This window comes from Carya illinoinensis, chromosome 7, assembly GCF_018687715.1.
Source record: "Carya illinoinensis cultivar Pawnee chromosome 7, C.illinoinensisPawnee_v1, whole genome shotgun sequence".
Lineage (NCBI taxonomy): Eukaryota > Viridiplantae > Streptophyta > Magnoliopsida > Fagales > Juglandaceae > Carya > Carya illinoinensis.
Genome location: NC_056758.1, coordinates 2,519,955 through 2,534,757, shown reverse-complemented (window position 1 = coordinate 2,534,757; position 14,803 = coordinate 2,519,955). Strand labels below are relative to the sequence as shown.

Genomic DNA, 14,803 nt, shown 5'->3' with positions numbered 1-14,803 from the left:
GTACACATCTTTTTGTTATTGTGAGTCATTGAATGCATATCATGTGCTGGAGCTAGCATAGTTTACAGGGCATACAGTATATGAAGGCAATTTCTAAAGGATCACACCGGCTTATAATTCGGAGTAGTAGAGACAAAAACTTGGCTTAATTATTAGTAAGTTCATAGCATAAAATTAAAGAGGAATTTTATAACTTACATTATTAATTTGATCGATGGGGAACTAATTCTCGAAACGTTTTTATATATATTTAGATCAGTACTTAAGGCCGATCATTAGACTAGGAAGAACAGTATGGTAAATGACATTTTATGTACTTACACTACATATATTTGGCAACAAAGGCGCTGTATACAGTACTGCGTATAAGAGTACTTGAAATTTTTATATCATATTACGTACTTGCAGTACTGCAGGTCGATTAAATTTTTAACTTCGAATTTCCGTACGTAACTTTGAGCAATAATCCTGCAGAATGATCGACAAAGATCAATAAATTTAGGCCGTAGTGTCCGTGAAATTAATAATCATATATAATATAATGTCCGTGTACTGTACAATAATTGGCCGCTCTCCCTTTTCTTGTCATTCTATATATTTTGTAATTCTATATATTTCTGGCCAGAACATCGAAAGCAATAGTACTCTGATGATCTTCATTAATGAAGATTCTGGCAATCCAAGCGCTGATCTGCAGTTATCTAGTGCATGCAGATCACAAAATAGGTCAAGAACCAAAATTAAACTCTCTGTACATACGTGCAATTACTTCTTCATTCCCGTCATATATGTTTGTGTGTGTGTGTGTGAGCATTCTTCAAGATCGACCAATTTCAGAAGGGAAAAGAGAATGAAAAGTGAAGTTTTCAGCTGATGATCATGATATTCAAACATCTAATCACAATATTAGTAATTCTGATGATCAGCATGATCTTTAACCTCAAAGCTGTAAACATTTCATGTTTACAGCAAATATATAATATCATCAGGTAATTAATATATTACTCAAATACCAGTACTACTCTCTTAGTCAAAGTAGGCTAAAGATCATTGCCTACATGTATATATATATATATAATATATACTAGGTTTAGGATTTTGGTAACCCTAGAACCAGGGACCACAATCACGTGGCTTTACATAAACATGATTTGTCGTGAACATCCAGTTTCTCTGGCATGCTTATATTTTACTCTCAGAAAATGGATTAGGGTAATTTTCCCATAAAAAGTTGGCTGTAAAGTGCTACTAATAAGATTTAAATTTTGTAAGAGTTAAGGTTTCGACATGCATGCAGCCTAGGGTTTCTATGTACATGCTCTTGGGACCACTTCTCAACTATCACCTGCTATATTCTTTTCCCTCTCTTTTCTCTCTCATTTTCAAAAGACTAACTCAAAGACGCGCTTAATTCAATAGGTTTGAAAACCTCCACTAATTATGTTTGGTACGAAAGGTATGGAAGGACCTCCCACTACTTATGTTTCCCAATATAGAGAGAACTTGTCTCAAAAATGAGCATGAAAGATTAAAGGGAGAGTGCATATTTGATAGTATATGTTATACAAAAGCTAAAAACCTCGAAACCAACTATATCAGTACTGCAGCATGCATCATGTGATGCTTTTCTTGATAGAATAACTCCAGAAACTTCAATATATACTTTTGGACTAACTCTATATATGCACAAAGTCAGTCTTGTTTTATGGTGTACTAGTGTCCCGCCATTTAAACCAAGGCAGCTAGGATTGTTTCATGGTGTGTTCAACTAGGACAATTTTGAAAAGTTCGAAATTTAGGACTAATTATTCCAATGCAGTACAATCTAATGGTTTTCTTGATAGAATAATTTCGAAAACCTCAAAGATATTGGGACAAGCTACAATAAGGCAGTACTATTCAAAGATTTCCTTGATTGAATGATTTCGGATAAGCGTTGCTACCATGGACTCCGACCATGGATTTGCGGTATCGAACTTCATAACCTGCTCACACAGATGGCTAATTATCGAGTGCAAATTGGCACTTCGGCAACAGTGAATCTCATTAAACTATGACAAATCGGTGTTGCATTGCAATTATATATTGCACTCATTTTCCAGGGAGGGGGGCAAATGGCTCATGGGTTGTCATATATATGAGTGCAGCCATTTTTAAGAAAAATGCAAGTTTGTTGCAAATTGCAAGAATTAGCTAGCTAGGTACCCTGTATGATCATAACATGAAATAGTTGTTTACTTAGTGAAGCTGGTTTATGCAAATGATTTGTTGATATATAATGTGATGTGACTTGTGTATTCCTAGGGTCATAACAAATAGCCTAGCATCGGAGCTAACCTATTAATTATATATAAATCTGCACAAGCTAGAACACCACAGATTTTAGTGAGGATTGTGATATCTTATATTAATTTGCTATTAAATCACCTCATGTGATAGAGTTGCATGGATATAAGTCTTAGATTAGTCAATGTTTACTAGGTGGATATGGTCTATAAAGTAGGCTAGCTAACGCTTTTGATCTCTCTCTCTCTCTCTCTCTCTCTCTCTCTCTCTCTCTCTCTCTCTCTATATATATATATATATCATGATACCCTACGAAATTAAAAAGGCTTCATTGATATTCTAAATCATCAAATCTTTCGATTAAGACCCTAATGATCGTTCATCTATAAACCCTAAATGGCTCAGGAACTTATCTAGATATATATAAAATATATATACAGACCAAGGTAAAAACAGGTCGTAAACAATTGATTTCAGTATAGAACTGGTGCGTGCATGCAAAGCTTCCATAATCACCACCATGCAGTTACTTCCTCCATGATAATTGCAATTTCAAGCTGAACATATTTAATTGTGCTTGAACATTAGTAGATACCATCGCTACTGTGATAAACTGGACAAGAAGACTACTTAATCAGAGAAAATGTATAATCGATGATCAGGTGGGAGGATTGGTGATAACATCCCACTTTTGAACATGACACTGGATTGCAAAGATGAGGAAGAATTCAACAATAACATTAATCTTTTCTTCTCGGCCTCTTTCTTCCCTTGTCAGCCAAAAGAAAAGCATCAATGAAACAGCTAGCTTGCGTATTTATTATCATGATTGAGTTCTTGGCTTGGAAATTAGTTGGATGACAATGTGGAACTAGTCCTAGTATACGCACTAAAAGAGGCTTTCAATCTGCATCACCAAATAATAGATAACAGTTATCCATTTTTTGTAGCTTGGCTTAATCAAGCTAGCTTCAATTCAATTTATGATCAGTAGTATGTTAAACTCATTTGTATCATGTTGACGTCTATTATAAATATTGGTCGAATAATGATGTGTTGAGATTATATATATTACTAGTTGTTTCATTGAGCTACATCAAGGGTACGTATCTTCAAGATCTATGATGAGTTTTTAAAATTTTGGATCGATCATTATGACTTAAATATCAGTGGCTTAAGTTTTATAAATTCGATCGGCTTTAGCAACCAGCTGAGAGCCTGAAAGGCCCAAGGGTTTGATCACGGCCACTTGATGAGTTCTGAATCGACCTAGCAAGTGAAGAGCCTAAATTCAGGGTGATTAAGAGCGAGTTAGAACCTTTCAACAAATGAGAGAGAGAGAGAGAGAGAGAGAGAGAGAGAGAGAGAGAGAGAGAGAGAGAGAGAGAGAGAGAGAGTTGGAATCTCACTGCACAAAGAGAACCCAATTCGGGGTGGATGTAACCAGTTCGGTTAACTCGGTCTGATTTTGGACAGATTTTAGAACCAAACCGGTATACACCTATTTTGAAAATTTAAAAACCGATACGGACCAATTCATCACCAAAATTGAAACTTTTGATTTTTTCGATTTTGGTCCGATCTAGTCCAGTTTACTGTTTACATGTATGACACTATATAAGTTTAATATTATAATTTTTTTCAACACTAAACTTAATGGTTAGAATTTAGTATTTATTATTAACAATTACTAATTCATTAATGTTTAATTATACTAGTATGGTATAAGTAGTGTATAACTTACTAATAAGATTAATAAACTTGAACAATAAGATTAAAATAGTATAGTTAGTGTCTAATTATACTAGTATAAATAGTGTCTAACTTATCAAATGTTATATTAATTTTATCTTATAAGATTAATAGACTTGAATAATAACATTAGAATTTCATGTTATATCAATTAACAATTTAGCATATAATATATAATATAAAAAGAAAAATTATATATATATACCGGTCCAGTTTGATTTAAACCGATTTTCAAAACATGAAATTGATACTGCACCGGTTTAGGACCAGTTTTGGTTCTTAAGAAGCGGCACCACATCGGACCTGTTACAAACTGAGCAAAACCCACCAATCCAGTCGAGTTCAACCAATTTCAGGTTTTTTTTTTTACACTCCTAATCCCAATTACTTTTAGTTTGTGGCGAATTGTACATCTAATTAGATATGGTATCAGTGTGATCATAGAATAAGCTTTCAAATGTACCTAGCTGAAAATTAGACCCCTCAAAAATATATTTGTATCAAGTTAGATCAATTTATGTAATGAGCTTTGCTACTCAGCTGCCTATCTACGCACCACATATATTTTAATTTTTTTTTTATTCCTACTAAACTAATTGAGTTATTCTACACACCATCCCTACACCATATACTTGCTAAGGAAAAACATAAAATAAATGTGTAGAGTAAGGATGATGAGTATAATTTTTCTTATGTAATAACCCAACAAAAACTCATGCCACATCTTCACCATATTCTAAAAGGTAGACTAGTTAATGTTACAATTAGACTAGCCTCTTAGAATCATTTTATAGAAAAATAACTTCTCAATATATATAATAATATGGGATCTTCCTTTAAGGTCCAAGGGGTTGGCCCAAGTGGTGAAAGTCTTGATCTTAGGATATCACTCTCTTTAAGGTATAAGGTTCAACACTTCATAGGTGTAAACAATCATTTGGGGCCATACCGCATAGTAAAAAGCCAGCGATTTAATCAGTTCTGTGTAGATAAACTTCTAAGAGTGTTGTGCACGAGACTGGGATTTACTTTGTAAGGGTGAGTCCGAATGGCCCTGCCTTGAAGAGATTCTCTAACATAAAAAAATAATAATAATATAGAATCTCATTCACCACCTTTTTATGATCAGTTAGTACATCTTTAAGTCAATGCTTGCAATTTGCAAATAAGTATCATGAGACAAACCTCGACCAGATGGAAATGAATATAACTTGAGAAATTTGGGGGAGAGTTTGCAGGAGAGGGAACGCCCAATTTTTGCCTAAATTGCCCTTTTGAACCCGAGCATTTCCCAGTCTCAAAGAGCATATCTCATGCATGGGAAGAAGTCGACTTCAGTCTTGTTTTTGCAATCAACCTCACCTTTCTGTTTTAACAGAAATTCAAACCCAAAACCTACCCCAACTTCGGCCATTCCTTAACGGCCCAAGTCAAAGCACAGGGGCTAAATACTCATCGAACATCGTTGCCTAAGATAATTTGGTAATTTCTCCTATCAATCTAATCCTCCTCTACCTTTACATGTTTCTACATGGCCTTTAAATTCGTCGAAATCTGATAAACTGAAGAAAATATAAAACACCTTACATTTTCTATTATAGATTTCAGGATTTGCTTGGGACGAACTCATTGAAGCTTTGACCTGAAGGAGAATTGACTCTGGCGCTACTTCCATCCTCCTGATCATGGATCATGGAGAGTAATAGCTCCATCGTAGTTGCCTCGAATGCAACATCCATCCATACTTTAAAAAAAAAAAAAAAACATCCATCCATATGCAGTTTTCCTTTCTGGGGGGGTAATTTATGGATAACATTGGATACGAAGAGGACTTATTCGCAGAAAAATAATAATGACTTTGACATTTTTTTTTTCTTGCAAACTCCAAAATTCTGTCCATAAGTAACATTAAATCTGTCCATTTATTGTGCCCGACATTAACAACAGAGCAGCTCCGATGAGCCACATGAGGGCTGTCAAGAAAAAGCTCGGCTAGTACTTTGCTCCTACAAAAAGATACAAAAGATGATTTGGAAATTACCATCGTTCGTAGCACCGGGCATGACTTTGACCTAAACAGTACATGTTCTGGACTCTATCCTAACAAGCTTCCAATCATTGTTAGGAAAGAATACCTAAGATTAGCTCACTTGATTAAGGTTCGTAGCAAACAAGAAAGCAGAAATGGAAATGGGCAGCTCACAGCAACCTAATCGTGGCATTGTTGGCATGGCAAGTGTAGGTACATGCTCGTCATGATTCACATGAACGCCACAGTGAAATGGCAGATACTCTTAATTTGCACTAGAAGATATTCCTATACATTACTTGGATGCATGCCTAAATCAAGCAAATTAAATAAGGTGCCAATCCTTTGGTCAATTTGTGAGTGCAACCTCCTAATACCTCTTCCTGATAATTGCAAGCTGGCGAGTTACAGTCGAAGGTACTTAAATAGCTAAAGCTATGCTAGTTCAACTACAGCTTTGACCACAATTTTCTTTAATGGTGTAAGAATGTGGTGCTTCGTGTACTAGAGTAGAGTAGTATGCATCATGACCTAACATTCCACATTTGCCATTCATCTAGTAAGGTAAGCAAAATAAACCAAAAATCAAAAGGTTTGATTGACAAAAGCTTCAACAAAGCCCCAACCGTCATCAGGATCAGGTCCAACCCAATAACCAGCCATCACCATATGTGTATAATAACCTACATTCCAAGGATAGGAAGCAATTTCATAGACATATCTTGAGGGTGTCACTAAATGATGGCGATGGCTCCAACTCACAGACAAAATGCCGCTATTTGCATTGCAGGTGGCAAGAAGCTTTGGAGCTGCAAATGTGATTGATACTCTCAGCTCAAAAGTACAAGCACAGAGAAGGTTGTTCAAATGTTCTATTTAAATATTCTACACATTGTGGCTTATAGCATCTAAATAAATCCAATTTCTTTGTAGCGGTTCCCCTACCAATAATAATTAAATAAGTCATCAATTTTAGGATTTGATAAAATGAAAACCATACACTTTCTGTCATTGATTTCAATTGCATTGCATGTTTCTTTTTCTTTTTTTATTCACAAGGACTCATTCAATCAAGATTTGGACTTGGGTTTACAATTAACTAGAAAGAATTTTTACTTCCTCAACAAGCGGGCAAACTTGGGCTGAAGTTTCTAGACTTAATGTAGGGCTTGCACTGGGAAAAAAAAAATATCCTGTCACAATTTATGGTTTAGAAGCTTAAGCTTTTAGATGTTGTAATCCAACCTAAGTTGGATCTTAATATTTTTGTTCAAAATAGTCACCTCGTTCCATTTCCAAGAAATGTGCATGTCTTCGTAATGGAAACTTTTATCAACCAACACACGTTCCATTACTGAGAAATGTGCATGTCTTAGTAATGGAAACTTTTATTAACCAACACACGAGTGCGCACAGGTTTTATGCAAATAAACTGTACTTTCAACACTTGTCCAACCGATTCATCCTAACCTGGGGTTGGGTTGACCACATCCAGTACTAAACATAAAGTAACTGTTATTCAGCTCATCTTAACCTCGGCTTGAGTTTAGTGCATCCAACCAAGGATTAAACTATTATCCAACAAATTACTGCTAAAGGCCAAATTATTCAGCAATCTAATAAAAGTATGGTTAACGTTAACTCACACAAATGGCCTGGGTTAAAGATTTTCAAATCTGAACGGGTAACATGAGTTAATCTTATTCGTAGGATAATTGAGTTTTTAAGCTAAAGCTTTTTTTCATTTTCTTTTGTTTCCAATGTATACAGATTTTAAAAGAATGAGGATGAGTCACCGGCTATGGTTTGAACATGATGAAAACTAAAACCAAGTAACAATTATGCTTTAATGGCTTCAATATAATACTGTACGCGCAAGGAGAAAGGAAAAGCAAACCTGTTCTGGCATTTGCTTGCCTTGAGAGTCTACCAGGAGATAATCTCCTTGGATGTGCTTCCTGGAGGCAAGTCCCAACAAACAATAAGCATACAATACCAAACAAGCATTATGCCACTAAGAAAACGTCAAGAACAATGTGTCTAAGCAGCAATATTAAGAACTTTCTGAAAAACAAAATGAGTAAAAATGAAACAACATAGTTCTATACTTTAATCTTGACAACTTGCAGGACAGCCTAAAGAGAAGCGCCCCACCACCACCCCCCCCCCCCCCCCCCCCCAAAAAAAAAAAAAAAAAAAAAAAAATGTTGGACGAATTACAAGTGATACAAAACGCCACTCTTGGTATTTGACATTTTGTGATCCAGCGTGAAGGTCGCGCAAACCAAAAGTTTGTGATCCACCACCAGCTTCATAAAACAGAAAACAAATAACAAAATTTCTCCTTCAGAACTTTCTGGATGACAATGAATCATGATGTTAAAATTTATCGACCACATGGTTCAAGTCTCAACCTCTTACCATCTGCTGTTAGAAGGCTGTTAGAAGGTAGGAAATGAAAATTTGCTCATGCAAGACTCAATGGCATTCACGTTTAAGATTTAAATGTGATAAATCCAGGTCTAACTCTTACATATTTTCTCAGAGGATTTGCTAAAAAGGAAAAAAAATAAAAAATAAAAGCCCACGGCACAAATCTAGCAGAAAGGAACCGAAGCATGTGGATATAGAACCTGAATCGTAAAACACATATTTGAGTAATCAAACATGAAACTCACTAAAGCAAAATTCTGCCGCGTCAACTACGTAGTCTAATCAAGAAAAATTACAGAGAGATTGATATCTATAAACTATAATAAGCATTAGAAAAGAGCCCAGAAATAAATACACCATCCGAATGAGTCGGCTCTCATTCTTTCCACCCGTTCGGTTCCCGAGAAAATGTGAAGGAAATAAAAAAGGCAAAATTCCGAGTATGTTTGTTTTACATCCGTTTCAAGGGAAAAAAAAAAAAAAAAAAAAAAACCCAACCCAGCATAGTAATGTAGCTGTAACTTGGGTGAATTCGTTTTTTTGGCAAGCAGTGCTTTTACCTCTCGAAGACATTGAAAAGTTTGTCCTTTCTTTTCTTTTTTCCTTGAGGACTCGAAAGTTTTCTTTCCCGACATTTTCTCAGCAACCAAACAGAGGTCTGAGAGAGGAACTTTTGAAAGAGTGCTTCGGTACTAAAGGGTATAATTAACTTTTTTACCTGAAGTTGGATTCGTGGATTACAGAGAGGCGTAGAGAAGCTTACGGAGAGCAAGTACGCCATTGACGAAGCTTTTCACTTCTTCAAAGTCTTCGTAGGTGCTTCTTGGGTTTTAGAAGAAGATTGGACGACGCCGTTCTGGGCAATTGTGCACCGCTGTATTTATGCTCGTTGTCCTAGGTTTTTTCTTTTCTTTTCTTCTTCGTTTTTTTCTCACTTCCTTTTAGCCGGCCAAGCAAAAAGGTTTATTTATTTCACAAAACAATAAGAATAGACTTACTATCTATTATCATTCTTTTACTTTTTTTTTTTATATTTTTTAAGATTATGGTTAAATTTAGAATCACAAGTATTTTCAGATATTTTCTTTTCAAATATTACTTAAATATAAAATATTTTACAATTTTAAATCTTCAATATTTTTATTTAATCATTATCTAATAATTATAATTTTTCCAAACTTCTAAACACCACAAAAATTAATACAAATTTTTCACATTTTAAAATAAAAATTATATTCAAATAAATTTTCAAGTTTATTATATTTTTATGAAGTGTAATAGTACACTTACTACCTTCTTACTACTTAATAGTATATTTGTAATTTTTGTTTTTTTATTATTTTCTCTTAAGTATTATTTTAACATCCTTAGTCATTAAGAAAAAATTAAAAAAATATACAATTTCACTAACAGTTACTTTCTTAATCTTTAAATAAAAAAATTAATTAATTAATTACAAATTTATAAAAATAAAAAAAAAATAACAATAAAAATAAAAAAGAACAGTTAAAAAGTAGTAAGCTGTCTTATGGGATAATATATACCGTAAAAACAACATTCCAACCAAAAGTTGTCACACAAGTCTTTTCATGATAAGTTGAATAAACTAACCCACACACAATCAAAACACAATTTGATAAAATTAAGAATCTTCTATCATTAAAACATAAAAGAATCATCACATATCGATAAAATTCACATATGGCCATGTACGAGGATGTTGAAATTGCTTCAATGGCGTGAGTTTTAGGAAAAACTGTATCAGAAACTGATTCCATAATTTTGCTGATAAATTCTTCGTAATACGATTGAAAATCGTTGCAAAAAAAAATCAGCAACTTCGGATGCCATACGAAATTTTAAGTAAGGTGCAGTTTGAAAAGTGAGATGAGATGAGATAATTTTAGATAAAAATTAAAAGTTGAATAAAATATTATTTTTTAATATTATTATTATTTTAAAATTTTAAAAAGTTGAATTATTTATTATATTTTGTGTAAAAATTTAAAAAAATTGTAACGATAAAATGAGATGAAATAAAATACTTTCATTATCCAAACAGCCTAAGTGGTACGAGAACAAAACAAAAAAGGTACATAAAGACAACCCTGATTAGAGGATAGAAATTAATTTCCCTTCACAAATGTCTGATATATAGCTTGACTCTGAAAGGAACCGACTTCCAGTGGAGAAATCAATAAACATTACCTGAAATCAGAAAATAAATTCAGTCCGAACAAAACCAAAGTGGAGCAAAACCAAAAGAACAACTCAATCAAAGAGGGCAGAGCATACGATTCAGCAAGAGAAGCAACATGTTGCGTTTCATTTGAACTCTTCTTTGATTTGTGCTTTGATTTCTTATCCCGTTTCTTACTCCTGCCAAGCAGTCACATAGGGATTTTGGTACGAAAATAATAAACCAGGGAATTGGACTAACAATTTTATTTCTTTGTAAAAATAAAGAGTTTTAGAAACTACTCGTCGTGTGAGCCAAGACCCCAACAAGATTTCAGTTTCCGGTTAATGTGCTTCAAATCTTTTTCTGACGGGAACTGGTATCTCCTTGCCTGTATACATCACCACGAGAAGAGTAGACCAGTAAGCATAACGGAAACAACCACATTTCTCCATCTAATTTTGATTTGGACAATGCTGCTATGCCCCCTAATTTATACCACTCACTTTGCCTTCTTGACGAGGCAATGTAATGCCACGTGACTTATTAAAAAAATTTAAAACAAAAACATAAAAAGGTAAAGGGAATCTAGATTTTTACTGTTTTAGTTTAATCTTTGTGTTTTTGGGGGCTATTTTTGTTTTGAATATAAATTTTTTTTAATAAGCCACGGTGCCACGTCAAGGGAGCAAAGTGAGTGGTATAAATTAGGGAGCATAATAGCATTTTTCTATTGAATTACAGCACAGAATCTTATCTTCCCATGCCCTCGAGCAGGCAGCCAGCAAAGTATATTCAAGAAATCATCCCAGTCATATTAAGATTGCAAGAAGTAAACAAGCTTTTACCCAAGTATCTAGTGCATTTAGTGATTCAATGAGCTCTGAAATGGTATGTGCAGAACTCTGGCGAGAGAGAATGTTCCTCAGGTATCTGCAAAGAAGCATGCAAGTTGAAGAAGACTGAATCATTACTGTAGGCAACATTTCCTTTCCTGGCCAACAACTAGAGATTTAACCCCAGATCCCTCCCTTTCACACACAGTAGATTTGTTTGGCAAACAAATACAACCATGGTTTGCCTACCAAATACAAAAGAAGTATTGTAAAAACATTAGTCATAATATTGAGGCAAGACCAACGTAGGTTTAGACCTCTCAAAGTCGACAACTTGGTGCACCTCATTTGAACTACGCAAAGCAGCCAACGCCAGCTGCATCATATAAATAATAAACAATGTCAGTATTCAAACTAAAAAACAGATTACAAGATCAACCCGCAACCTAGCCCAGCAGAGTATAGGAGAGTCAACCAAGGTAATTAAAGACAGTAGGGAAAGGGATCCAATCTGAATTTAGTGGGATGTTAATTAGCTTAAGGAACCAAAGGTGTGAGAGATGCTCAGCAAAATAAGTAACCTGAAAGGATTAAAGTTATCATGGATCTTTTACAGATTCGTAAAGTTCTATAAATCATGTTATTGGTACCTGCCCGGGAGGGAATAGAAGAGGTGCATCAGTAAGCATGATTTTGTCAACTTCCATCCTTGCAGTTTCATGTAATGCCTACAAAACATTAAAGCAGCAGATGGATAAATAGATGCAGGAAAAGGTAGTTGAACCTCCATGTAAGCAAATCTAAGTGAATCATAACCATTATCAACAGGAACTATAGTGCCAAATAACATCTGCTAGGAATCTTAATCATGCACTACGATGTGGCACAAGCACAACTAGCTATCTTAAAGACATTAAAACTACTCATCATCTTCATGAAGATTTTTTTCCAAGTTTCAGTTTAAGCATAAATGGCATAGGACTCATATGATCAAGAGTACAAGGATCAGAGAGCAACCAAGATGAATAGACAGTTATAAAGATTAAATAGTATATAAGCAATTCACCTTCAGCATATGAGGTTGGTCATCTTTTGCTTGACAGAATTCCTAGGAATCAACACCAAATGTTAAAAATTACAACACAGAATTTGCAAGATAGATAAATAAATGTAATATCATGGTGAGACCAGAAACCAGAAACAGAAATAAGGAACTGTGACAAGAATAAAAGCTAAAGTTTTATTAAACAAACACACACGCAAACCCACAAATGAGTTTTCTTGTACAATCACCAAAACAGATTTCTTTGATAGGCACAATCACCAAAACAATAAAGCAGCATAATTAATGGATTAATCAACTTACCTCCATGTCATCGACAAAACCATCAATCGAGCGATACGGCGCATACACAATAAGATCAAATTCTAAACTCTGCAGAAATAAAGGATTAAGATGAAGGTCTAAACTTCTGCAAAGGAGATGCATATCCGTCGGTCAAAGAAAAGGAAAACAATAAAGAATAAACACTCAATATGCACGGCACATCCATGCCTGATAAACTATCATCTCATTATTGAGAATCAATTGATGATCCTGCGAGATCCCCTTACCAAGCTCCTCGGCTGAAACATGATTTTCTTCTATCTTACAAGCTGCGTAAATGCATGTTAACCTGTGCATGAAAAAGTAATCATACATACTGTCACAATTGAGTGCTATCCAATTTACCAAACCAAGCAATTCTAGTGGTGCACAATTTCCAACCATGCAAATTTCTTTGTTATAATTGATCACAGTTACAGCCATAGTTTGAAGCAATGCATCTTGAAGGCCGTCATGTGGCCAACGAAAAGCTACAATGAACATCAAAAATAATCTTACATGATGTTTTTGGGATGATGTTCCATGACTGACCATTGAAGATAAAATCTTTTGAAATATATAAGAGCAGTTGCCTGCAAAACATTAACCGATTCCAGAAATTTGAAAAGCCCGTCATTACCTATATTTTTGCACTGATTTTTTGGGGGAGAAAAAATAAACAATACCTGAATTTTATGAGGAAAGTGGAAGTTGTTACAAACTTCTTGAAGTTTATTCTCATAGAACACTCTTATATATTGCTCTTCCTCAATATTAAGAGGTTTCGAACGAGAATGCTTGTCAGCTAACATGAAAAGAATGGAACCATCGAAAAGATAGGTTAGAAATATTAACGGAAGAAAAAACACACACACACATCGGTCAGACACTCAACTCAACGAGAAAATGACAAAAAATGTGATTCTTAAAAGGAGTGTTTACCAGTATCTTTCAAGTTAATTGGAGGTGTTGGATATGACAAAGACCCATCCATATCTACTTCCATAAGCGTTGCCCCATACTTTAATACATATTAATAAATCAATCAGAAACAAAAGAATAATTTATCTTAATGCAACAATCATGAGCCCCAAATTAGGAAGGAAAAAAATTGAAACAATTTTTGCACGATACCTTCTCTAGTGCTTGTATTGCTCTTTGATTAGCAGCTTTGTATTTTTGAACCTATGTCATAGACCAAAACAGAAGCAATATAAAAGAAATGCACGCTTTAAAAGGGGAAAAAACTAAAACTTATAAACCTACTTACATTGGTTTACACATATAATAACACTCGCGAGGTTTTATTTTCTTGCCAATGGATTGATTTCTTTCTCTCCGGTAGACCGAACAGAGTTGTAAGGAAAGCAAATTCCTCACTCGAATAATCTTAACAGAAGTGTTTTACCATAAAAATAACTCACGCGTCTAAAATTATATTTTCCGTCTCGATTTGTTTAAATGATTTTCTTTTCCTACAGTTTCTCGGCAACCGAACGGGAAACAAATTGTGGTAATGGCAGCAAGTCGCTAGTAAGAAAGGAACGTACCAATTCTTGAGGAGTGAAGATCCACTTAGCGCGATGAGTCGAGGTCTGGAAATCTGCCATGGCGACTTGGAAACCCTAACTCAGATGCTTTGAGAAATTACAAATCATGACCAGTTATTAGTATCAAAATTTGTTAATTCATTACGAAACGACTGATTACTGAAGAAACTTTTCAGCATCAGAGATTCTTCCAGGAAATGCTTTCACTTTTTCACGCGCCTCGTGTTTTTTTTTTTTTTTTTCCGCCGTATTTTAAGCCAAGTGAAATGGAAAGAATTATTCGGGAAAGAATTAATTTTTATAGAATAGAAATTTAAATATTCTTTTATAACTATTTTATTATTTAATAATTTGTTATAATTTTATTTTTAT

At 34.5% G+C, this 14,803-nt stretch overlaps 1 protein-coding gene across 5 annotated transcripts; it reads right to left on the bottom strand.

The window, feature by feature from the left end:
• Nucleotides 1-6,594: 6,594 nt before the first annotated feature.
• On the bottom strand, nucleotides 6,595-14,713 carry LOC122317070 (cyclin-H1-1-like). 5 transcript variants are annotated; one of them, XM_043133970.1, is made up of 17 exons: nucleotides 14,432-14,713; nucleotides 14,016-14,066; nucleotides 13,824-13,902; nucleotides 13,568-13,686; nucleotides 13,401-13,474; nucleotides 13,071-13,191; nucleotides 12,882-12,950; nucleotides 12,582-12,623; nucleotides 12,166-12,243; nucleotides 11,833-11,891; nucleotides 11,528-11,612; nucleotides 10,982-11,070; nucleotides 10,796-10,879; nucleotides 9,219-10,708; nucleotides 8,288-8,376; nucleotides 7,965-8,025; nucleotides 6,595-6,876 (listed from the first exon to the last, which is right to left on the bottom strand). In XM_043133970.1, exons 1-14 carry the CDS (start codon nucleotides 14,489-14,491, stop codon nucleotides 10,705-10,707), a joined length of 1,014 nt encoding a protein of 337 aa, XP_042989904.1. In that variant the 5' UTR covers nucleotides 14,492-14,713; the 3' UTR covers nucleotides 6,595-6,876; nucleotides 7,965-8,025; nucleotides 8,288-8,376; nucleotides 9,219-10,704. The 5 variants fall into 5 exon arrangements, with proteins under 5 accessions (XP_042989904.1, XP_042989906.1, XP_042989903.1 ...); XM_043133972.1 differs by having other exon boundaries at nucleotides 9,264-10,708; XM_043133969.1 differs by lacking the exon at nucleotides 8,288-8,376.
• Nucleotides 14,714-14,803: the final 90 nt, after the last annotated feature.